The following is a 25,624-nucleotide window of genomic DNA, read 5'->3' as shown; positions in this document are numbered from 1 at the left end:
CGTCCGGTGTGGCCGTACCAAAATCCTTTCAAGAGTGCATTTGCTAAGCACTCACCCATGCGAATCTGCTACCAAAGTTAATATTTTATTTTTGGTATAACCATGTTTAAAATATGTCTCATTGTACTCACAATCTATTTTGCATCCATCAAATTAAACAGCAGCTTGAGCAAACTTTGTCTTCGGTAAGATTTCTTCTTTTCTATTACCTCATAATTGTAATGACTTTTTTTTCCTGTTTGTGTAAAGTCTGAGGTGCAAACTGGCTTTGGTAAACACTTTTGGACACTTTGACAGAAGATTTAAAAAAAATTCAAGAAGAATGACCCAGGGTCATAACCATAGACATTTTTGTGTCAAAGTCTTTGTTTTAATGGAATCTAATGTAGGCTAACTCATTCTATTTTACAAGTTTGCAAAATAAAGTTATTGTTGTATCAAAGACGTACAAAAATTACTCAAAAAGATGGTATTTGGGATTTGATAACCCTTTCAGTAGTGTTTACAGTGGTTGTTGTTTCAGACATTAAATGATGACAGTTTAAAAAAAAAAAAACATTTGTAGTTTATCAAAACTCTAGTACGCAAAAATGTTCTCTGTTTTGTGTCCCAGCTTGTCCAGGTTTGGCAGACAGGCGTACTGGATCATCGGTGGGGGACCACACAAAACAACAAGGACATCACTGGACGGAGCGGGGAGGTGGTCCTTGATCATGTCTTGGGTGACAAACCCCGAGCTGTAGCTCCAGTCTGGAAGATAAGACAAGAGAGAATCACAAACCAGCATCCAGTTTTAGACTTTTAGAGTCACATCCCCGCATAGCTGCTCACATTCCTTTAAAAAAAAAAAAAAAAAAACATATTAACATTATAATGTAACAGGAGCTCCATGCTGCTGAACGCCTGTACTACAGGCAGAATTACCCATCAGCCTCAGCTGAAAAGGTAGAAAGAGCTGGCCTAAGCATTGATGAAGCCTGTCTTTGATCTCCTTATCATCACTTCACATGTGAAATATAAAAACGCACCCTGTTTCTATCCTGTATTAACAACTTTCTATCCACTGTGCCTCAGCAGAATGAAGCCTGATAAAGGATGAAATTATCAGAAGAAAGTACAGATCTTCATCTTTAAACTAAGAGATGAAATCAGTAACAAAGCTTATACACATTTCCTGTCCAACACATCAAGACAGTAACACTCTACAAACAGCAAGAAGACTTCCTCAGATGAATAAAGATGAAAGGCTGATGTGTTTCCATTCTGTGAGGAACTAATGACATACAGGACAGGATACACGCAGCGTTTCAGGCCCTCGCAAGAGAGATTATGTTACAATATTATGCTCATTAATTTCCACTCGCTTTAAGGATTATGCAAAAGACGACATGAGCGTTTTGCTAAGCTACTGTAACACCTGGCTGGAAGTATCTACTTTTTCGGCCTGCAGGGATTTTCCTCCAGCTGAGGAGTCTTTGTTCAGTTTCGCACACGCTCAATATTCAGCGGGGATCCAAAGAGCTGGGCTTTGAGACTGATTATTCAGCTCCGTATGGCTTGGCTCTGCACTAATGCTAACGTCTTCTGAATGCACTGCTCTGCAATGTGATAAAACAAGGTGCTGGGAAAAGTTTCCACCTCATATCATGTGAAGTCAGCATGAGTCTGATTTTACTTACTGTAATGATTTACTCACTTTCCATTTCAAAACAATGTTAATCAGTTCAGAGATCAAAGACAAAAGCCAATGAGAAATATTAACTGACATAAAAACTGACCTTTCTGCATTTATGTGAAGTCTACACCCCTCATGCTTTATTCTGCTTGATTGTTGTTTGGTTTATGTAGTTTAAGCAAAAAAAAAATATGGGGGGTTTTGGTGCCCCATGTGGACAAAGTAATACCTTTTACCTCTTCTGAGCTCATCATGTATGGTGGCATATTGCATTCACTTAAAAAAAACAAACAAACAAACAAAAACTTTGAAAACGAGAAAACTATCTCCTAGAAACAGGAAATGGTTGGTCATGCGATGTGAGGGGGTAACCACCAAAAATGCACTTATTACCTATAGGGATGGTACCTATCACATTTGAATTGATATGGTACCGATGCCCGGTACCTGGCACTCAGAATTGGTATTCAACGGTACCAACTTTCAAGGCATTTTTGTGTTACTGTGGTAATATATATATTTTTTTTTTAAATAAAAAATATCTCAAAGTTTTTCACTTTAACATATTTATTTCTCAGCGTATAAACTTGCAATGCTGTGTTCATATCCAGCATGGAAAATCATCTGCTCTTCCTCTCACTCTCAGTCACAAGGATGCATTTAGGTACCTAAACATGGTACCTTTTGATTTTGACTGAACTGATACCCAGTACTACAACTGGAATTCGGTTGGTACCTAAAAAAGTATCTAATTCGGTACCCATCCCTAATTACCTGAGTAACAACAGATTGATGGGTGTTAAACAACTCCCATGACTTTGGCCAAAACCAACCTTTGCATTTAATACACAAAGTAAAACTTGAAGGAGAATATTGGCAGTCGCTGGTGTTTCAGTGCAAAGTGTGACCCTGTTAATTGGTGACCCTCAGTCAATCACTAAACGTCTGGCTTAGAAGTTAGCAGTTAGCAGTTAGCACAGCTCTGCAATGGCCAGAACTCGACAGGAGCTGACTCCATGGTGTAGCATCCTAGACTTACCGAAATAAGGCCTAGTTGTCCTGGACACACACACACACACACACACACACACACACACACACACACACACACACACACACACACACACACACATATACACACACACACATACACACACACACACACACACACACACACACACACACACACACACACACACACACACACACACAGTCTTTTTCTGGAAATTCTACTTGTGTCATTTCAAAGATGACTGTGTTTCTCAAGTGTTTCTCCACCTAAGGCTGGAGCGTTTAGATTCTCTACGTAGTTCATCGTCTAAATAGCAAAAACTGAAATCTAAGCTACTGTTTGCATCTTATTTGGAGAAGAAACATCTTATTAGACTAAATATTAGTGACATTAAAACTGATAAGTCCAGAAACTATTCTTATTTCAAGGTATTTAAGGACAAAAATGTCATCTGACTGCTTTCAAAGAGTAAAAATATCTGTTAAGAATTGGTTTAGTTTCTTTTAAAAAAGGATAATGTCTTAATGTAGAAACTATACTATAACAACTTTCTCACTCTATTACAGGCATTTTACTCTTTATAAGCAGCCTCATTTTCTCAGGTGAATGTGTTATAAAATTATTTTTACTGAAAAGAAAACATAAAACCTTTCTTAGATTTCAGTTTTTGCTGTGTTATGTAACGTATCACTTTGGAGGCACTTCTATCACCATATTTCACTCAGATGTGGCACTCAGATAACCATTTGTTATCTGTCGAAATGTCTCCCTTACCCTGTGGAGGTTTGTCCAGTGTGAACCACAGATTCACTTTGTCAGGATGGTTCTTCTTCACCTCCTCCAGCTCCTCCCTCAGCAGGATGTCCTTTTCAGTCTGAAGGGGGGAGAAGACAAACTGGATTTTATTTCTCCAGAGGTTTTTCCAGTTATATCCAGTCATACTCCTCAACTATAACACTTAGAGAAAGATTTCCCAGAGCAGTACACCTCAGTGAACTGACCTGGTTGGCAAATATGAGGGAGCACTTGGTGTTGTCAGTGGAGTCTGCTGTGATGCTGCGTATTAACTGCAGCATGGGAGTGATACCTGTGATGAAGACATACATCAGAGTCATCAAGGAGGGTGGCTGGTACTTAACAATGTGTCATGGGAAAATTTTATGCTACCTAAAAAAAGAAATACAGAAAGCATTTAAAGTAGTCAAAAATAAAATAATGAACAGATACAGAAACAGACCTGTTCCACCAGCGATCATTCCAACATGCTTGAATTTCTTCATTTTTGGCTCTGACTTCTTGTCTGGACGGATGGAAAACTGGCCTGAGGATATACAGGCAGCCTTAGCTTGAATTCAGCTCAAATATTCTCGTATTGTACCACAGTGACCTCTGCTGGCAGCTTTCTGTTATTGTTCTCAGCACACAAACTCATACCGTTTCCCTTATAGATGAGCAGCCCATTTGGTCCTCTGAAGTCAATGGTGTCTCCAATAGCCATGTTGTCCAGGTACTGAGACATCTTCCCTCCCTCTGGGAATGAAGGGTGAGTGTTCTTGTAGTACACCTGGAGAAGATAAAACAAACCTTTTCTTTCATATCTGAAATTTGACAATCAGCTGGATATAATTCAAATTGCAACACCAGCATCTTTGCCACATACTTGGTGGAAACATCAGCTGTGTTAGCAAAAAAAACAAAGCTTTTATTGAGAGGGAATGAAGCAGCATTTATTTTCAACTGGAGTCCCATTTCCAGGTTAGAAGTCAGCCTCCTTTTTTGTAGTGTTGGGTCTACAGGGTGCCAGAATCACCACCTGGCTCTACAGTATGCAGCATCTGTGTGAGGTGAAGCACTCTCCAGAGGTTGTTGATGTTATGTGCTGATATTTTTCCTTTTCTTTTGTAGTGCTTTTCCAATGCCCCAGTTTGGGGCGATCATCTGAAAAACTGGCTTTTGCAGCTACGGCCCCATTTACACAACAACGTCTCATCCCAAAACTCACACTGAAACTCTGAGGGACTGAAAACGCTGTAGTGAGCATCTCATGTCTCAGTGTCACCCAACGAAAATATTAGGGTCTCACCAAAAAAACACAAAACCTAGGGTTATGTTTGTTGCTATTAATCTTCTTTATCTTCTTCTTAAAACAAAAAATGTTACAGTACCATTTACAGTTATTGATCTTGAAAGTTAACCTGTCATAGTAAGAATGTTTAAATCGACTGAAATTAATTCTGTAAAGGTCCATAAAGAAGTCCAAATTCAAAATGACAAGAATTAAAAAGAAGAAGCAAAACACAACCCACTGTGCCCTATTAACCAAGACAAATGACTGAACTTATCAAGCTTTAAGTCTTGTTTGTTCATCAGGAGTCTCTTAATGACCCAGTCAAGAGTCTGGTCCAGATCTGGTTCATTAATGACTTATTAACTTTGATAACTGCAGACATGATATCCTATCAGTGTGTGAGACCGTAAAACCTTTATATTAAGGAAATACTATGTAATTAAGAACCAATACTAATGACTTTTATGTAACCTATAAAGTGTAGGTAAATATATCAGCACCTGTGCTTACTTCTGTCTAAAATGGACAGGGAGACTGATGTATGACCTCTAAAACAAATAAAATGTATGTTGATGTTAATGACCTTAACCACGAGGTCCACAAAGCCCTCATCGTCATCACAGGAGACTGGAGTGTAGGCTCTGACCACCAGACTGCCGTTCACCTTGGCGGACAGGTACACATGCTGACCTGGTGCAGAGGGAGAGAGGGTGAACAGGGTTAATGGGTCAGGTGTTGGATCTGAAGGTTAGGGTCAAAATAGGAGTAAGAGGATGAAAGAAGAGCTCAGGACAACACCCTCTGAAGAGTTTGTTCTTCTTCAGACTGAAATCTAAGACTGAACATGTCAATTTGTGAAATATTTGGACAGCAGGACCTTTCATTGCTTCTCTATCACCTACAGGTCAGTTAGTATGCCGATGAGTAAACGTGTTTATGGCGCACAGAGTGAGCAATCTCAGCCTGTATTCTTCTTTATTGCTCAGCATGATCCAAAGAATCAAAGATCAAGTCAGGCCAACGCTAAGGCAAAGGGTTTCTTTCCTGGTAACTGAGGAAAGTTGCTCTAGCTTAGGTTTTTTCTCACAAAAGATAAATTCATTCAAGAAATAAAACAGGAGAGGGAGAGTTTTCAGTACCTACTGGGAGTCCAAGGACGTGAGAAGAAGAGGGGAGGCCAAACCGGAATTTCTTTGTGTCGTGGCTGATTTCCTGTAAAAACACACACACAAAACAAAAAACACAATTAGAAAAACAAAAGCACAAAGACGGACAAGATATTATCTCAAATTTGACTTCTCACAAAGAAAAACTGAATGATTAACTAAGCTGTCTGACTCAGCGTCAGTGACCTCATTTAACCCCATAGAGTCAATTAAGATCTAAGTATGAGCAGGTTATTGGTGTTTTTCAAGTGGTAAGAGTAACTGATGTCAAAGTGTTGAAATAATAAACTTCACCCCCTTTAGAAAGAGATCATGAGCAAGGTTATCATCATTGATAAAAGAAAACTTAAAGAATAAATAAATAGATAGTAACAGGGCGCTGTTATGACCTCGCTGATTAGCCCTCAAGCAGGTGGCCTGGGTTGACCCCACCCCGCGGCACCTTTCCTGGATGACACACTACACTCTCACCCTGTTTCCTGCTCTATCCACTGTGCTGTCCTCTATGAATAATGCACACCCTAAAATTTTAGGGTTTTGTCTGAACCTCAAACTTAAGCATTTTTAGAAGCTTAAGCAAAATAAAGCTACCGAGTCCTAAAATTATCCATGTATAGTTCTTCTGTATATTCATGTTAAAGTTCAGCAAGCAAATCTGCAGAGTTTCTGTCATGAGTGTGTCCTCATGAAGTCTACCTGTTTGTCTGTGAGGGGAAGAGCATATTTGACAGTTGAATCCAGTAAAGTTACAGGCAGCTTCTTCTTCTTCTCTCCTGCAGAGCCTCGTAGCAGGAAGTACAGTGCTGACACAACCACCACAGAAACAGCCACCACCACTGGAATCAGCTGGAATACAAAGACAACTTTAATACTTAGAGTAAAATACACAGTGAAGCATTTTCAGGGGGTTAAACATACACAAAAATGGAAAACCCAGCAACATACAGAAAAGTTAAAGTGCAAAAGGTAACTCTGAAAGTGAAGTAAAAGTTTATTATTACCATGCTTTGATCCATAGCTGTAACATTAACACCAGTGCCTGTTGGTTTCCTTCCTCTACTACAACCTGAGAGACCAGAGTCCACACAAAGAGCCTCAGTCACTCATTCTCTGTTACACACACACACACACACACACACACACACACACACACACACACACACACACACACACACACACACACACACACACACACACACACACACACACACACACACACGGCACACAGGGGCCTCAGAGTGGGGTGTGGCCAACAGCTCGCAGAAAGGGGATACTCGGTCTGAAGCACCAATAGGAAGACAGGCCCTGTTATGACACTATATAGTGCAGAGGTTGTACTCAGGCAGTGAGGAGCACAGCACTGACATCACACCACTGAGGGGAGGGGAGATACAACGGCACATATGTTACATAACAAAGACTGGAACTGGAGGGATCCTCCAGGCAGAAAACACTATCATTACAGAGAAATATCTTCAAAGCCCAAAACCTCAGCTGCATTAGTTAGATTAAAGAAGTTTAGTGATTTGAAGAATGTTTTTTGTTGAAACTGTGAGTAAAATACAAGATAAGTTTGGGGAAAATGGAGTGTGAGGTCTGGAAGGTGACAAGTACACTACAAAAAAACTGAAATCTCATCAAGTTGTTTTGTCTTTTTTTTCCAGCAGAAAATGTCTTTTTAAACTTAACACAAGCCACATTCACCTGACCAGTCCAGAAAAATGTCTTGTTCCAAGTAATTTAAAGACAAAAATGAGGTCTGAAAGGCTTGTAACAAGAGAAAAGTTACTTGTATAAAGACATTAATCTAGTTTCAACCTTGTGAATATTCCACTAGCAAATTTTATTTTACTTGTTAGAAGCAATTTAGACTTCATTTTGTGTTTAAACAACTTAAAACAAAAGATTTCTTGGTCTGATAAGCTAAATACGGCTCACATCAAGTATAATAAGACAATTCTTACCTAAAATAAGTCAAAAACACTTGATAAGGTTTTAGTATTTTGCAGTGTAATCCTGCACAAAGTTCTCCATGTAAACATTTTCAGACACATTTATCAAAGGGAAAGAAACACACAGTGGAGGTGTGAAAAGTTATTTCAGTCTCTACAGATGCTTATCAAGATGCTGACAGCACATGCAACACTTCAGCGCTGAAAGCTGATTTTAAGAGCTGATATGTGAGTAGTCACAATTTTTGTAAGAAAAGTTTTTCGTTTCACGATTCATTTACAGTCTCCATTTATGCAGGTTTTTCCTCAGTGTGTGTCAAAAACTTACAGTTCAGGTGGACAAATGCTCCCTGTGTATAAGTGTCACCTCAGTGCTCTTTACTGAGCTTCATATACAGGTTAAAGAAATCTCCCTCTGCTGTATGTTAATACTCCAATATGTGGTTTCCTGTGAGTGTTTGCAAGAGTAAATGTTAAAGCATCAGAGATCAATAATACCGTTGGTGGTTTTGTTTGCAGTTGAGGACATACAGTATGGATGCTTCAGTAAACATTTCAGTCTAAAACTCTTCATGAGAGTTGAATATATAAGCAAATCATAACAATTTACAACTGTATATTACAGTATTTTCTTTTTTTTTTCTTTAAATTTTCTTTTTTTTTTTAAGAGCAGGCCCTATTCCTGTAAGAGGTGAAGTTGAAGTGTTTGGTCCCCAAATAAGAGCAGATGCATTGGCAGGAGTTATAAGCATAAAAGCTGATGGAGCAGCCCAGCTAGCTTTGAAAACAGAATCTTTAACTTTTCCTCAAAGAAAACATATCTGATTCATGGTCTTAAGGAAAAGGAATACGTTTATTAGTGAGCTTAAATTTTAAATCTAACACGTTGTGAAGTATCTTACTGGCTGTTAACACAGTTTGGCATCATATGTTATTTAGGTTTTATAAAAAAGTAGGAATAACTGAGGTATCAAACCATGGATGACACACTGAGAAGTGTGTTTCAAATTTCCTCTAACTAAAAAATAAAAAGAACATTTTACTAAAGGCAACATTTGTTAAACTAATTGAAATCACCGGATTATTATCCTCTATTGATTTTACAATAAATTTTGAGACTGTTTATTCAGGACAAATTTAACAATTGCCATAAAATGATTTTATCTTAAAAAGAAAATATTGGATTGTTCTGTCTCTGTATTGTAAATAACTTTGTGCATATTCGTCTACTTTGTGAATTTCTTATGTACCGAGTCTTGAGAAACATCAAGCAAAATCAGGCAACAACAGGCGACACGTTGTTCACTAGTTGATTTATTGTATTCTTTTTAAAATCTTTATCGAGGAAACAAGTGTACCAAAATATCTTTATAAAAATGTCTCCATACATCGATTAACCTTCAGCCCTTTAAGGGTTTGAATTTAGCTAACACTGGAGTCGTCTGTGTTGACTGTACCAAATAATGTTTCACACATTTGCCCCTGTTAAATAAACATGACAATAAATAAATAAATCTGTAAATGTAGCTTATATCCATGCAGCTCAGAATGAATTCATGTAAAAAGAGGTCTTCTTCAGAGGGTTACAGCCCACTTCCTGAGGACTCCACGATGTAGTCTTCATCATCCAGACCCAGGCCTGTGCGGGAAAGGGCTCTGCTGCTGGACTGCTGCACAACTGGGCAAAACAGACGCAATGTCAAATTACAGAAGACTCAAGGAAGATTAAAAATAAAGAAAAAACAGAAATTACCCATGAACACTTCTGAGGCAAGCTTTATCCTTTAATACCCTTAACATGGTACATAAGACTTCTGCATCTCAAACACCAGAAAATGAAAACTTTTTTTGTCAGATCTTGACTATTTTAAAGAATTACCTGCACTATCTCTGAAACTTTGGACCAAAAATGTTAGATTCATCATTTTTTCTATGTCTAGAACTGACTTTTGTCAATTGAAGTCAGCTGACATGATGCTTCATACTGTGAGTCAAAAAAAGTTTTTGAAAGTCCTTTTCACACATTTGCCACATCCTGCCAAAGAGTGACTCCCTGATTCTTCAAGAAAGCTTTTTTTTTATTTCAAGACAGTTCCTCCTTTTGTTAGATAAATGTGAACATTTTTCTGTTCCTATGTGGCTTTTCGTTTAATTTTCGCTTCTACAATCTGCCACCAGAGGGCGCCCTGTAACCACAAAAAAACATCCCTGCCTTTCATTGAGCCAATATTAAGAAGTCAAAGCTGCTTTAATAGTGTTGAGGTGTGAATTCAGCCTTTTCACATTTAAGTGAGTGTTAATACTTTAAACAATCAAAGGACTTCACCTGACCCCTGTGTTATAGCCACTGATGTTGGTGATTAAGTTAAGAAGACTTTTACCTTTAAACACTGACTGTTGATTCCTATATGAGTGAATATCTTAATCTGACACACTGCCTTGTCCCTTTCTCTGCAGTAACTTTGTGATATGAGGGAGAGTTGAAGGGTTAACTCACGCCATGTTTGTGGAAAACACATTAGCTGTGTGGTCATAACACCGGGCATGCTGCTGTATCATGTGATATCAATCTTTGTCTGCTGAATGTCCCCTGTGCTGAGTTCACTGGCACTCTGACAGGCCAGGAACACAAGAATCCAATGTTTTTTTGTAGGATGATAATTTGACTCAAACCCTGCTTTTGTTTCGGTATGTGCATATGCAACACTCCTGTTGTTTGTCTGCTTGCAAAGGTGTTGAGTGCTTGATATAAACCGGGAGACAGGAGCACAACAGCTGTTAAAATTTATGACTGTACCAACCCTATGTTTAATGTCTAGAGACTCGAGCTTCATCAAATTAAACTGTCAACATTTTAGTTTTTCTCACATTATATTAAAGTTGATGTCAGTGTATTTGGTTAGGATTAGCAAGAAATCAAAGTTTTGCTGAGATAAAACTTGAAATCAGAAGTGACGCCTGTGTCCAACAGTGACAGCAGAAACCGTGCAGAGAGCTTTCTGGCTCAAAGCCCTGAGGGGGAAATCTCTACAAGAGCATAAAGAGCTGCAGCATCACCACCCATTAAGAACCAGTGTGGTGAGGGTGATCCCAGGACATGTGACGACTGACACGCACAGACACACAAACAAATACAAAGCATGAGCAGAGACATGGACAGGTTGGAGGGTCTACACAGGAGAAAGATGGAGCTAGAGAAAAAGAGGAAAGAGAAGAAGAGGAAAGAGGAAAGTACAGTACAACTGGCTTCTAAAGTCTGGGATCAGGAAGTCTCATCAATTCTTCTAAAGTTTTAATAAAAAAAGGAAAAGTACAAAATCTTCAAATAACTGTAAAAAAAATTACATCATATGCAGCACAAGCAAAAAATAAAAGAAGACTTTACATTGTGTTTGTTCTGTTTTGTTTTTGGCTCTCACACATAAGCATGCATAAACGTGTACACACACACAATGCCAGCTCACACACTCAGCAGAATCAACCTGTTCCTCAGGTCGACCTGCAGTCTGCATTGGCAGCAGGTTTAAAGGGATCAAGACGGGCAGCAACACCCTCAACACACAATGAAGAGCTGGACAGGAGGAATTCTTTGAACTCACCCAGTGTTTTCTTTGCACGTGTTAAATGTGTGTTAAAGGTTTCTGTTGTTTGTGTCCTAATTCATGAAAAAGGTTATTTACAGACGCAGACTAAAAAACTTGGTTTCAAAGTTTGTTAGATATGTCAGCGCAGAGTCACAGGAGCATGGAAAAATAGCTAACACTGAACTTTCAGGATTATTATTTTTTTTAATATCAAAAGAATATATTTTTTCTTCAGCTAAGTCCTACCAACAATGTGACAACAACAGTGCCTGTCTTCAGACTTGTTTATTCAAAGCCATTTTTTAAAAATGAGCTGTTTTGTGAGGCCATTCACCTGCTGAGACACCAGGAGGTCACAGTCTCTACCAAAAATATTTAAAATACTTGGTAACACATTACTTCAGAGGTCCGCAAATTTCATTGCACCTAGGTAGTAATCACACAAAGTTTTTTCTTATTTCTTTTAAATTACCCCCAAGTTTAATGAGAATTTGGTGAAAATTAGCACATAACTTCTGTCCAGATTCTGTTTTGCAGTGCGCCTGTACTCACAGTGTCTATCACAATCAGGTAAGGCCAATTTACAACCCCACTCTTGGTGAATATCACATCTGAAGCCTTCAGTTGTATCATGTAAAACGTAATGGACCAAATCATAAAGGTAAATCATTTTGCATCTGATCTCAATTATACATATCAACAAACTGGGTACTAAAGAACTTGGTGAAATTAAATAACAACTAGCTAACTATCAACTGCTTATTGGGAAATTGAATTATTCACTGAACATTTCAAAGGTAATTATCAGAGGAAACAATGAACCTAACTTCTGTATTCAAGAACTAAGCAGCTTTTTATCACCTGCTTCTCAGGAAATAGCAGAAACATCGGGATACTTCTAAAAACATTTTGAAAAAAAAAACAGTAACCTACCAATTGTGAATTGCGACAATAAATTTGGACATTATTTTAATGAAGTTAAGTGCTAATTTCAAAGAAATAAGAAAAAAAACTTTGTCTAATTCTTACCTAAGTGTGATGAAATTTGTGGACCTCAAAGTAAAATGTTACCAAATACTTTTTGTTACATTGTTTAAGGCATCAAACACTTACTTTAGCTGAGCCATGGTTCTACATTTTGCCCATAACTGTAAATTATATCACTCTGAAACTTCTGAAACTCTCACCAGAAAGAATAATTACTGTCTAAAATGCTGAACTTCTCTAATTCTCCTGGACTGGATTAAAACTCTGTCATAGTTCTTAATCTGAGCTACTCTCAGTGATCTGTTTTAAAACAATACATTGCAGGCTCTTCATCTGACTCCTGAGTGAGTCTTCTCTAAAAGCCTCAGCTGTACCTCCTCTGTTGAATGTCCCATCCTGGCTCTAAATGCCTGTGACGCTCACTGCTTTGTTGAGCCTGTGACAACACCCGCTGTCTGTGCTGCTGGAGCTCAGCAGCTAAAACTGTCAGGCCCATGTTGAAGGACTCTGAGTGACTCAGACTGAAGATAGTTACTTATTCTCTTTCTTTACTCACTAACATTTTCCGTAACCCTTGCTAAATCCACAAACCTTAAGTCAACACATTAAGATGCACAAAGAGAAGGCAGGAAACTGGACAAAGCACTCACCAGAAGATGACAGAGGTTTTTGGTTAGCTACCAGATCATCTTTGTGAGCTCTGAAAACATCTCTGTTAGTCTTTGAAGCTGTAACATCAGGGTGGTGGAGGTCTGCAGAGGACAAGGTTAGAGGAATCACTTCATTTCTTATATATTTGATATTTTATTGGTCTTCGTTGGGGTTCAGCATTTTAAACTGTTTTTTTTTTCATCCAGTTTTGTAAATAATGTTAATTTAAATCTATGAATTCTTACAAAGACTGAAGCCTTTCCACATGACAGACCTGTTCTACAAGCTGAGCTAAACCAGCGGCTCTAATAAGAATCGATGCTAACACTTTATATGAATCCTATCTTTGTTAAGTATTATTACACATCATGAACATACACAGTGCATTATGATGCACCTATAGTAATGTGTAATAATAGTTAAAGGCTCTCATGGTTTCTAAAGTTATAACTCATTATGATGTACAATGTACTGTCACAATAAAGATATATTCTGTCAAATTCAATTTGAGTCATAAGTGTGTTAAGTTATTGATATTTATTATAGGTACAATACAACCTTTAAAAACATACTATAACATTACATTATAACAAGATTAAAAACCACTTTAAGTGTTCATTAGAAGTTTTAGGTTAGGGATAGGTACCTTTCACATTTGAAACGATATGGTGATGATGCCCGGTGCCTGGCAATCGGTACAGGTACTCCATGGTACCAAGCTTTGGTACTTTTTGTGTTTATTTGGTAAAAAATATCAATTTGTTTAGTAATAAAATAAAAAAAATCAATTTAACATATTTATTCTTCACTATATAACCTTGCAATGCAGTGTTCATTTCTGGTATGGAAAATCCCCTACTCTTCCTCATTCTCAAAGTCACAAGGATGCACTAAGGTACCTAAACATGGTACCTTTTGATTTTACATGAATCAATACCTGGTACTTTTGACAGAATTTGGTCGGTACCTATAAAAGTACCTAATTCGGTACCCATCCCTACTTTAGGTTGAGTCATGAAATCCCTGCGATTTAAGCAGGTTTCATTTATCACAAGGTGGTGACAAATCACCTTATTTAGTAAATGAGTAATTCTAACAAATATCATGAACATCCATGATTATACAGCACAATAGGTGCATCATAATGTCATGGTTAACACAACAATCAAGAGGGAGGACCTGAGTGAGGACAACAAAAGACCTGTTAACAAAAACAAAATCGCAAAAAACTGACCGAAATCTAAAGTCAAAAAACCCTAAAACCAAAGGGACACAAGAAGTACAAGGAAACCATGTAGAGACCTAACAGACACAGAGTGAATAAACACAAGTGGGAGATGACTAGGGATGGGTACCTTTCACATTTGAAACGATATGGTACTGATGCCCGGTACCTGGCAATTGGTATCTGTACTCAACAGTACCAATTTTCAGTACTTTTTGTGTTTATGTGGTAAAAAAAATAAATATTTTTTTTATAATAAAACTTAATTTTTTCAATTTAACATGTTTATTATTCAGTATATAACCTTGCAATGCTTTGTTCATGTCCATCATGGAAAATCGCCTTCTCTTTCGCTCCCTCACAGTCACAAGGATACATTTAGGTACCTTAACATGGTACCTTTTAATTTTATGCGAATGGGAACCCGGTACTTTTGACAGAATTTGGTCGGTACCAATAAAAGTACCCAATTCGGTACCCGTCCCTAGAGACGACACAGAGGTGAAACTAACGAGTGTAATCAGGAGGAAAACAGATAGGAAGGACGTGAAAATAAATCAGACCCTGAGGGGGCAAGAACTACAAAATAAAACAGGAAGCACTAAAAATTCAACATGGACACCCTCCCACACACACACCTTAGCTCGTACCTGTATGGCTGATGAATGTCAGAGTGGCCCTGAAGCCTCTCTGAGTGATGCTGCTGTCAGACTTGAACTGAAGCACCATGACGCTGCTGTAGGACAGGACAGGAGGAGGGACACTGCCACCACACAGCACCACTGTAGAAAACACAACAACAAAAAACCCACATTCAGAATCATGTTGCACTATCAAGAATAAAATAAAATGACACAAAAAGAAGACCTTCAAAAAAGAGGCACAAACAAAGCAGGACGAAAAGAAAAGGCCTCTTTGATGAATACATAATTTCAGGGACTGATCCATCCCACCTATCTCCTCTGATCCTTCCACGTCTCCCAGCACGGTGAGGGAGTCATACAAGCACCTGTCAGACTCCTCCAGCTGAAAATCTGCAAAGTCAAGCTGAAAAACAGCACAACACTGAGTTCACACTGAAAAGTTTTGTTTAAAAATAAAGTTTGAGAAACAAAAAAGAGAGGTTGTTTTGGGCATCACCTTAACAATGTGAGCCTGTGGTGCATGGACAACCCAGCGCTGTGCACAATCATTACTGTAGGACTGTGGGTAATTTGTGCTGTGGAGAGCAGTCTGGTCCGTAACTAAAACAACAGTCCCACACCCTGATTACACAGACAGATAGACAGTTAGACAGACAGAGAGGGAGAGGGACCAGCACACACAGGAATTACCCACACACACTAAAAATATCAGGTTACAGAGGAGAGCCCTGTGTGTGTGTGTGTGTGTGTGTGTGTGTGTGTGTGTGTGTGTGTGTGTGTGTGTGTGTGTGTGTGTATGAGTAGGTAGTCTGTGGATGTCTTGTGCTGCTCATTATAGTATCATGGGACATCTGCCTGCACCACATATATGCTTGTTTTAAGATCCACAGTAAAGGTGGCAGTGATGTTAACACAGTTTGATTTACTGTACAACTTTCATATATAGATTAATGTCATTGTGCATGGTGCTCGTGTTTGTGCAGGTGTGTGTGTGAAGGCTTGCATGTGTCTTCATCTCGTGTTGTCTACCTGCATCATAGTGTCCCTTGACAGCTCTATGTCTGACAACAAAGCCATTTCTTGCTTCATTAAAGTCAGAAGAAAAGAGAAGTATTGCATTCTGGGAATTATTTAGGAGTATGGGGCCTGGTAGAACACTTCCACAGAAAACTCCTGTTAAAAAAGGAGATGTTAAAAAATAATTAGTTTAAACACCAGTGACGACTGTGAAACATGTTTTAATGCATATCACATCATTTCCATTCACGTTTAAAGGTCTGTTACTTTGAAGTTATTTTTTTTAGTCCATATCATATTTGAGAATCAGATAGCAATGCAATGTATGCATCGCCTTGATCTTGCGTTTATGCTTATTTTTAAAGGAAGTGCTGCAACACTAAAGAAGGGCAACACTCCAAAATAATGCTCTGTCAGCAACTTTTTTGACGTAGATATTGTACATAGCTGAGAAGTTGAGGCTCAAACTTTAACATTTAAAATTACATTTCTATTCTGTTTGACATCCAAATTCAAATTGCAAATTGCCTTTACTTATGAAATACACAACAACAAACAAAGATAACAGCCTTTTCCTCTCTTTCAGAGTTTGAGACCTTGATTACTGATCACTGTTCTTATTGTAATTGATTGAATTGTGTTATTCATTATTATTTGTCCAAATGATGTCCGTGATTTTGACGACATTGACAATAAAGGTAACTTTGTTGTCTTTTTCAATAATAAATAAAGGTTTTAATTAATTTATTAATGAATGAATAAATGACACAAAATGCATGCTACCTTTGACTTGTCAAATATACCATTTAAAAGCACAGTGGTGTTCTTTTTTTTTCATAATAGCAGAAGTAGGAACAGCAGATGCTGCAACAGCTGAACTAAGGCAAGCCAAAAAGGACAAAAACGCAAATGCAATTAAAAATTAAAGCTTGATCCAGAACACAGTTGGACTTTGCAGGATTCTGGGAGTAGTAAGCCTGAATAACTCTGACCTGGATGACTGGGAACCCTCACAGTAGAGCCCGACCGATATGGGATTTTTGGGGCCGATACCAATACTGGGCGCAAAAAAAAAAGCCGATATCCGATATATCGGCCGATATCTGATATATCGACCGATATCTGATATATCGACCGATATCCGATATCTAGGCTGATATATATAATAACTATACTTTTTAATAACTAACTTTTGGAGCAAAAATTTTTATAATCAGCTACATTTTGGCCAACGCCGATTAATCGGTGACAGGCATAATCGGCCCGATTAATCGGACCAACCAATTAATCAGTCAGGCTCTACCTCCCAGCCATGTTAATGTCACACTTGTCGCATCATGCTGACGGATAATTTTTCTGTATATGCAGTGTGTTTGTGTCCAGTCCCTTTGTGAGGAAATATATCCTATTTGAGGGTTAAACCCAGTTGCGAAAGTAAACATTTTTGCAGCTTCAAAAATTTGTAAAATCAGTTCCTTAGTCGTATGTTTGTAGTTTTGGGAAAATAATTCAAATTTTGTAAAAATACATATTTTTTCTATTTGTCTCCTTAAATGACATTAAGGGACTTACTTTAAAATGTGTGGTTTAGTGACATGGCAAGATAGCTTCGACATAACCCAAATGCCAAATTAATTAAACATGTAAAATAAACTTATTAATTTTGTACATCTTGCATTATCTTTTGGATTTTTGCCTCTAAAGTGAGATAAAGAAAAAATGTAAGAGGAGAGAAAACCAAATTGAACCTACAGTAAGTGTAGAAGGGGCAGAGGCCTCTGTACATGGGGCGCCTCCTCCATGAACCAATCATCCTGAATGAAATGAGCCTCACTAACTTGCTCCTCTGACCATCATGTCTTCACTTCTTTTGTGTGACTTAGACTCACCAACAGGCCCGTGACTCGAGACTGAAACAGTGAGCCGATCGAAGCCACAGCGCGCGTCATCCTCCAGATCAAACTCAACAAACTCCAAAAGGATGCTGTGGCCTTGAGCAACACTGATACTCCAGGTACACAACCTGAGGAGACAGAGAACTTCAGTCCTCCTAACAAACGAAACAATGGTTTATCAATTTCTTTTATTGATCTTTTTCACAGACCCTGGTCTTGTTGCACTAACAGTAAAGGATGGAAACATACAAAGAAGAGCCTCACAGTTAAAAACCACCCTCCATCTACTCCTGCCCTTTGTGTCACTCACTGGTTGTTGTCATAGTGATCACCGCTGAGGGAGGGGTTTCTGATTACCCCCTCTCTGTCGGTTACAGGCCCATCTCTGACGCTGCAGAGATCTGACACACACACACACACACACACACACACACACACACACACACACACACACACACACACACACACACACACACACTGAGAACATCAGAGGAGCGTTATGAAATAAAGATGAAAAAGAGGTGCTGTGACTCACTTGATGAAGTTGCTCCCTGCTGGTTTCCCTCAGCTGAAGCCAAAGCACAAGTTAATGTAAGAAATAAAAAACACCAACATTAGATCAGCAGACGTCTTATCATAATATAACTGTGCCCTAGAGTCTATTTCACAAATTGGTGTTTGTCTATTTGCTTAAAATACAATTCCCAGAGACTGATAATAAAATGTGTCACTGTTTAAAGTTTGTTTACTCTCCACTTGTGGAAACGACACAAGGTTTATGATGAAGAAGTCTGACCTTGAACTCAGACAGCATTAAATAAGGGTGATACTGTTTGTCTTAGGGATGATCATCTTGAAAGATTCGACTCACCTTCTCTCAGTTTGAGTTTAATCCACGGCAGCAGCAGCCTGACATCAGCGAAAAGCCCTGGAGATCCTCTTCTGGAGGGGGAGCGGCTTCTGTTGTTCCCCCAGCTCCGACCACACCCCTTGCCCCAGGAAGTTACACCCAGCACCACCCAGTGACCGCTGCCTGAACTTGTCTGACAAACCAGAGGACCTCCAGAGTCTCCCTGAGGAAACGGTGGAGAGAGAGAAGAAGCAGAAACCACAATATTTATAGTTCATCCTCATTAAAGCGTCTGTAGTTCAGACTAAACTCTGCTGAGTGTAACAAAGAAATATCAAATAGTCCATTTATTTTACCTGACAGGCATCTCTCCCTCCTCTCTCTCGCCCTGCACACAGGACTGTCATGGCTGGCAAAGGCCACTCTGGTCTCTGGATAAGAACTGAACTCTTAACAGTCTGGAGCACATATTTACATTTAGCTGGATCCAACAAGTCCAACTGGACCTCTCTCAGCACCGCAGGGAGACGACCCCCTGGGTGAATATAGAATTAAACATAAGAAAAACAACCAAACTGCTTTATGATGGTAGTGTTGAGTAACACAACGTCGTACTTTCCCTCATCCTGCCCCATCCACCCACCACACATGTGGCAGGGGTGAAGCTGTCGTCAGGCAGAGGCAGACAGATCGGCTGGACGCGGGCTCCTGTTGAAGAAACTCAACAGTGACTAACAAAATACTTTCTTCATCGATACTGAGACAGTAGCTTACAAACCATCAGAATGGAAACCTGCCCAGTCGAATGTGTCGATCCAGCTTGATCAGAGCGATGTCATAGCTCATGGGCAAAGCATGATGGTACTTCTCATGAACTGAGACAGACTTGATATGAAAGATTTGCTCCTCTTCATCCTCTACTCTCTGGTCAAACTCTCCCACCACCACTCTCACACTGCTCAGAAAATCTCTACACAAATCAGAGAAGCATGGAAACAAATAATAATAATGGTAATCACAGATGAGCAAAAATACAAATGGTTTAAAAAATGAAAACATACTTTGAGAGCGATGCAAAGCAGTGTGCAGCACTCAGTATCCAGCAGTCAGTCAGGATGGCTCCTCCACAGAAATGAGAGCCTCTGTATTTCAGGGAAACCTAAATGTACGAACAACTGTCAGTGAGAAGAGTGAGTACCAGTACTTTACTGAGCATGATTCAGTTGTAGAATTGTATTAAATTAGACTTAAAAAATGTTTGTGACACAAAAAAAAACATCGCATCTGTGATGGTTTTTTTGAAAAAAAAAAAAAAAAAAAATCCTTTGATAGAAAAGTCTTTTCAAAACGTATAATTTTATATCTTTCTACAGTTTTGATTTCGTTTTGACTTTTTGTTTTCCATTTCAGTTAAGTTTTAATTTTTTTTTTTTTTTTTTTAAGATTTTCAAGTTTGGTTGGGCTATTTTTGAAAAATGCTTTGTTTTAGTTGAGTTATTATTGGTTTCTTATTTATAGTTTTGGGGGTAATATGGAGTAGTTGTCAGAGGTGAGGTTGAAAATGACCAGGAAGAAGTATTGTGTAAAAAAAAAAAAAAAAAAAAAAACTCACAATTTTTCATAATGTATTCACTGAGGAAAAATGAACAGCCATCCTTGATGAGGTAAGCTAAGTAAGCCTCTTTGTGTGAGCTTTTCAAAAGGGCTTTGAGATGAATAGGTTTTAACCCCTTAAAAATATCCTGCTTTGTATATCACCTTCCATTGCAAGTCACCTGTTGCTATCAGAGAAACAGTCATATTCAAAGTAATCCCAAACTGGGCTCTGCTGCTTTCCTCTCACTCCCGCTGCCATACACGGTTTGCTAGCGGCCAAGTGTTGACACTTGCTTTTTTTTCACATGTACCAACTCGCTGAAATGGCAGGAAAAGACATTTAAAATCCACCCAAAATATTGAGGTATTATGTATGGAAGCTGAGAACAGCCATGTAGTTTTCTTTTTTAAAAATCTATCACAAGAAATCAGTGTATAAAAAAGAATGAGGAAGGATTGGAGGAGGAATGGATTTAAAAATAAATCTCTTGTTAGATGGTAATGAACATCTGTTTGTTTGTTCAGTGATAAAATTTGAAATTCTGCAGGAAAACCGACGTTGTAGCGATGTATGCTAACCGCTAACATATCAATGCAGTTTTTCTTTGTACGCTAGCGTCAAGCTAGCGCTATGTTTTTATAACATTTTGGTACATTAGGAGCTCGTAAGTATCAAACAATATAAAAACCTACCGGTACATTCAGATGTACAACATGTTGAATGTATGGGATAAGGATCTCTTGTGAGAGCAATGTATCAGTGGGCTCTTAGGGAAACCTCATTAGTTGCCTTGTTTCTACCTTAAACTTTAATAAAAGTGCAAACACATGAAGTGAAAGGTATAGACACATGATTAAACTTACTCAAAGTATGACTGACCCGGAGCAGGACGGAGTCTTGACTTTAACCACGAAAGCAAGTCTTCCAGCTAAGGCTAATTTGTGTTAGCAAATTACTTAGAAAGCTGAAATGAAATGAAGACATGTGCTAGATACCTGAATGATTCTCCGTATGTCACTGACAGACCCTTAAGGCAACTCAGGCAAACACCTTATGGAAGACGCAAGCTTCACTTCCTTTAGCTTCACTACACCTTACCATGCCAATAATACTTCTCACGTGCAGCCACCGTCCCCCCCAATGACTAACAGAAGCTCCTCACCGCGCTTCACAAAAGACATCAGGACAACAAGACTACATGCTGTCACTAGGCAGAGCCTCACTGCCCAGTGGACTGACAATCTAGAGTAGTTAAATATTGTGTGGTTCCTTATTAAATGTCCAGATTTAATACATATTAATGAAATGTGTCAGCTACACTCAGTAAAACTGTGCATGTGTGTGCTAGTCACTTCACGGCCGACTGCTTTTCCAACTGTGGACAGTTCAACAGAGAGCTAGCCAATAGACTAGTCCTGAATCCAGGCGCATTACCAACCATCCTCCAACAAACCTCAGACCCTGGAAATGTGAGTATTTTAAATGCTGTGTGCTGTGGAGCAGATGTAAGAGCTTTTCCTCAGTGTCCTCTGTCTCTGTGTTAGCATGTCTTAGTCTGTAGTGTTACGGTAAACGAGCTTCGCTGTTTTCTAAACATTGGGCACTCGGAGCTCGTGGCGCCGCTCTCAGTGACGCTGAAAAGCGGGGTGGTATCAGTGGTGGCTCATTTACATATGAAGGCCACGCCCACTAAATCAGAGCGTTCTGAACAGAGGGGCTATGAGAGCCTGGAAACAATGCTGCTGTGCTTGATTCATTGGCTTTTTGGACCAAAACATGTTACTACCATTTCATGAAGACATCAATGATCCATATTAAACTGCAGGAAAGGAGCAGAATATGGGACCTTTAAATGTCTGATGTGGACAAGAACGTGTCAGATGGTGCTGTATAATGACCATAAAAGATAAATATTGTTATATTTATAGAGTATCAAAAGTGAAGACAGTAACATTTCCACACTCATTTATTTTATGATAGAAGAATAGTCCACGGAAGTAGTAGTTAGTCTGAATAAGAAATGATAGTTTGCTGATACTGTCAGGGCTGAGCAACAAAAGAAGATGCAAAGAAAAAGTTGTCCCTGTGTGAGACAATACACCATGGCCAGTGGCCTTCAGAGGACAAAGAAAACTATTTAAAACTGTCAAAAGATAAGTTTTTAGTTACCAGCCATGGATGTGAGCCATATGTAGCCTCTGCTCCTCCAACAACCCTCAGAAAGTGAACCATCGGGCTCCACAGCTGAGGACTCCCACACTTTGGACCTGACACACAGGGTGAGATCTTCACAGGTTTGTCACAGTCTTCCATTTAGCATCTTAAATCCACAAAGATCAGTAAGACGGTATCAGCCTTAAGGAACATCATCTCCATCATTTACCTGTTTGGGCAGCATTGATACCAGTGTTTATCCAAAACAAGCAAGAGAGAAGAGCAGCAGTGGTCTTCATCATTAAACCACACATCAGGAATGAGTTCTACAGGAAAGACAAACTGGTTTACAAGACCAAGTGTGTGCGTGTCTGCGTGTCATGGGGAAAGAAAGAGGGGCTACTCATTAACTAGCCAGTAAAAGTCCAGCAACAGGCGGTCAGCATGTCTAAATATCACGAACAGTGCTCTGAGGAGAGAGTGTTGGCATCTTCGTGGTTAACTGTGGGCTGAGTGTTCACACTGAAAAGACACACAAACAGGCTGGCTGTTGTAAAATATTCAAAGAAGAAGAAAGTCATAAAACGCTGACACAGACCGGAGAGGATAGCTGTTTCAGCATGTGAGAAGCCACACGCTGACGTAGATGCAGATGGATAAAAAAAAAAGCAGAGAAATAAAACTGTCTTTGCTCACATTGTATATTTGTCTCCCATGATGTCTGAGCCAGCAAAAGACAGGAAACACTTTTATTTTACTCACTGTTGGATTTTTTTTTAACTTGAATTTTTAATGTTTACATCAGTGGCTGTTTCTATGAGTCCAGTGGTTTGTTGTTGAAAATGCAAAATGACCTTCAGGAGAGCTTCAAAGAAATTCCCCTCAGTGGTGGAGACAGACTTCAGTCAGTTTGGACACAGGAGAAAAGGAAACATGGAGTCAGTTTCCAAACATAATGTTACCAACAGCACCACAGAGCAACAGGATTGATGACTGCTCTGGAGGTCAAATTAACAACTCATTGTGGGTTGGATCAACATATCCCACAAACTGCATAACATACTTTTTATATTTAAAATCAAAATATTGATGATTATGAGCAGATGATTGGCTTGAAGTTTATTTGGTATGCTTTAAATGTTTATCTACTCCTCTTTTTATTTTAGTTTTCTCATCAGTTTTCTGATCACTTTACTTGAGGACTGTGGCGGTAAAGATACCTCGACCTGAGATTCCCTAACTTATCTGCAGATGACACAGGCGACACTCTGCAATGGGAAAACATGGAGGGTGTGATCACACTGGCCATCCACACTGTGTAGTACTCAAGCACCGCTGGCCAGTACGGCCCACAGTCACGCTACTCCACTATGAACCAGACTTGTTGTGTAAATGGCCTCGAGGGCACATGCAAGGCAAATCAAAACCAGACAAAAACACACAAAAAAGGTTTAAGATACTTAATTTAGCTGTGCCTATACTGCCTGTGTGCACATATTGCTTCATTTCCCCAAAATAAACTGGGAAAACACATTTCCTGTTAGCACGGGTTAAAAGAAATACAATCCTTACCTTTGTCTGTATTTTTATAACCATTGATAGAATATGCATTTGTTGGTAGTTTTTGATTTTGGAAGGAATTTTGCAACCCTCCCAACCCTCGACGTTGAGAACCACTTTGCAAAAGCTTAAGTAAAGTTGTTCTAAGTAATAAAAATGAACCACTTTAGAGACTGAAACTACCAAAGAGAACAGAACTATTATTCACAAAAAGCTGTTTAATAACAGTCACACAGAGCAGACATTCAGCGAGGACATGTTTCAGCGTGTGTTTGTGTGTGTGTGTGTGTGTGTGTGTTTTCTGCCTCAGGGATCTCACTCTGAGCCCCATAAGCCTCTGGTTCCTGTTTGTGCAGCCCGGTGGAGCAGGCCCCTCTGGGGGCGCTCGGCTGGTAGTGACTCAGCGCTTGGCATGGTTGCTGGGCCACGGTTGCCATACCAGCTGTTGCCAGGTGTTGCAGAGAGGAGCACGCAGCACTGAGGGCGCCCTGTACAGTGGGGTTTTTACAGTATCTGACAACCCACTGAATGGAAGCATAAAAAAAAAAACTGTTCAAAGATCATACAGTCAATGTTTATCCAGTTTTTGTCTTTTTACGTTCTTCCTTCAGACATGAAGTCGGATCAGTCAAAACATTTGTGTCTGCGTTCACTCAGGAGCATCAGGGAGCATTTGAATGACCATGAATTCTTAATGTATAGACGGAAGCATAAAGGGAACTGTAGCAGTGATTCATTATTTTAGTCAATAGATGCAGTCAGATGCTAGAAAGTAGTTTGACAGTGACAGATGTGAAATGAGGACATGCTTGATAAAAGCTTGATAAAAAGCTTTTATTGACTATATCACGCCAGGTTCCAGGCTGTTGTTCCAAAAATAACTCCACATGGATTTTAGACTTAGTATCTGTGTCTAAATTTAAAGTTTCAGGAAAGTCTGATTTATGGCTCAACCTTTTGACTCGCAGTGAGAAACAAGATCTTTCCAGTTTGTAACCATACCCAGACACAATCCCCACTGGCTGCGCCACTTAGCAACAGATGCAACACAACAGCATGTTACCACGTTACCGGTGTCTCACATCAGATAAAGTGGACACAGCTTTTGTTTGATGGGGATTTTTTTAAACCATAACATCTCAGTTTATTTCACACATGAGGTTTAATCTCAGCACCAAACACAGTACGTGCAGGAGTTAAAGGTCACTGATAATCTTCCTCGGGACATTACCAGTAAGACCACCCTGCCAGTTGTTCCTAGAAAATGCAAATTGAGCCCTCCAGATCAAGGACAGGTCAATCCTTTCATTCACAGCGTTGAGTGTTATCCTGAATGGCAGCATTAAATCTTAATGGAGCTGTTCAATAGCTTTTACGTTAGTCCGCCTCCAGATAACGGCGCATGCGGTGCTGGACTGATCTGCTGTGCACCGCAGGAAACAGGTCAGCTGCACTGATTGAGACTAATGCTTCATTTGTTCTGTCAATCATTCCCCGGTTTGAGTCAAAGACAGGAGTGACTTTAGTGCTTGTGTGATAGAACTCAGAGAAATCAAACATCTTCATCAGAAAAAGGATTAAACAGTT

General features: G+C 39.2%; 2 protein-coding genes across 2 annotated transcripts; both read right to left on the bottom strand.

Annotated features, from left to right (window-relative positions):
• Positions 1 to 515: 515 nt before the first annotated feature.
• cyb5r2 (cytochrome b5 reductase 2) lies at positions 516 to 7,036 on the bottom strand. The gene is made up of 9 exons (XM_074678043.1): positions 6,923 to 7,036; positions 6,618 to 6,767; positions 5,895 to 5,967; positions 5,339 to 5,445; positions 4,122 to 4,251; positions 3,925 to 4,008; positions 3,689 to 3,774; positions 3,462 to 3,561; positions 516 to 750 (listed from the first exon to the last, which is right to left on the bottom strand). Exons 1-9 carry the CDS (start codon positions 6,935 to 6,937, stop codon positions 578 to 580), a joined length of 918 nt encoding a protein of 305 aa, XP_074534144.1. The 5' UTR covers positions 6,938 to 7,036; the 3' UTR covers positions 516 to 577.
• Positions 7,037 to 9,237: 2,201 nt separating this feature from the next.
• Positions 9,238 to 24,474, bottom strand: LOC141796206 (ovochymase-2). The gene is made up of 16 exons (XM_074677192.1): positions 24,357 to 24,474; positions 21,016 to 21,062; positions 19,788 to 19,885; positions 19,524 to 19,696; positions 19,342 to 19,434; positions 19,083 to 19,261; positions 18,748 to 18,949; positions 18,412 to 18,444; positions 18,187 to 18,277; positions 17,871 to 18,004; positions 15,994 to 16,137; positions 15,461 to 15,585; positions 15,274 to 15,367; positions 14,971 to 15,102; positions 13,095 to 13,196; positions 9,238 to 9,551 (listed from the first exon to the last, which is right to left on the bottom strand). Exons 1-16 carry the CDS (start codon positions 24,472 to 24,474, stop codon positions 9,457 to 9,459), a joined length of 1,860 nt encoding a protein of 619 aa, XP_074533293.1. The 3' UTR covers positions 9,238 to 9,456.
• Positions 24,475 to 25,624: the final 1,150 nt, after the last annotated feature.

This window comes from Halichoeres trimaculatus, unplaced genomic scaffold, assembly GCF_033239565.1.
Source record: "Halichoeres trimaculatus isolate MK-OKI-2021-1 unplaced genomic scaffold, fHalTri1.1 fHalTri1_scaffold_10, whole genome shotgun sequence".
NCBI lineage: Eukaryota > Metazoa > Chordata > Actinopteri > Labriformes > Labridae > Halichoeres > Halichoeres trimaculatus.
The sequence above is the reverse complement of the archived record's forward strand: the minus strand, read 5'-3'. Positions and strand labels throughout refer to the sequence as shown.

Bases quoted from the DNA above. Each gene is read 5' to 3' on its own strand.
- cyb5r2 (XM_074678043.1), bottom strand. The intron at 4,009-4,121 runs GTATGAGTTTGT...GTATATCCTCAG, and splicing joins GCTCATCTATAAGGGAAACG to GCCAGTTTTCCATCCGTCCA. The intron at 751-3,461 runs GTAAGGGAGACA...CTTATCTTCCAG, and splicing joins ACTGGACAAACCTCCACAGG to ACTGGAGCTACAGCTCGGGG.
- LOC141796206 (XM_074677192.1), bottom strand. From the start codon at position 24,474: ATGGCAACCGTGGCCCAGCAACCATGCCAAGCGCTGAGTCACTACCAG. The intron at 19,697-19,787 runs GTATGTTTTCAT...TGATTTGTGTAG, and splicing joins TGCTTTGCATCGCTCTCAAA to AGATTTTCTGAGCAGTGTGA. The intron at 15,103-15,273 runs GTGGGATGGATC...TGTTTTCTACAG, and splicing joins GGAAGGATCAGAGGAGATAG to TGGTGCTGTGTGGTGGCAGT.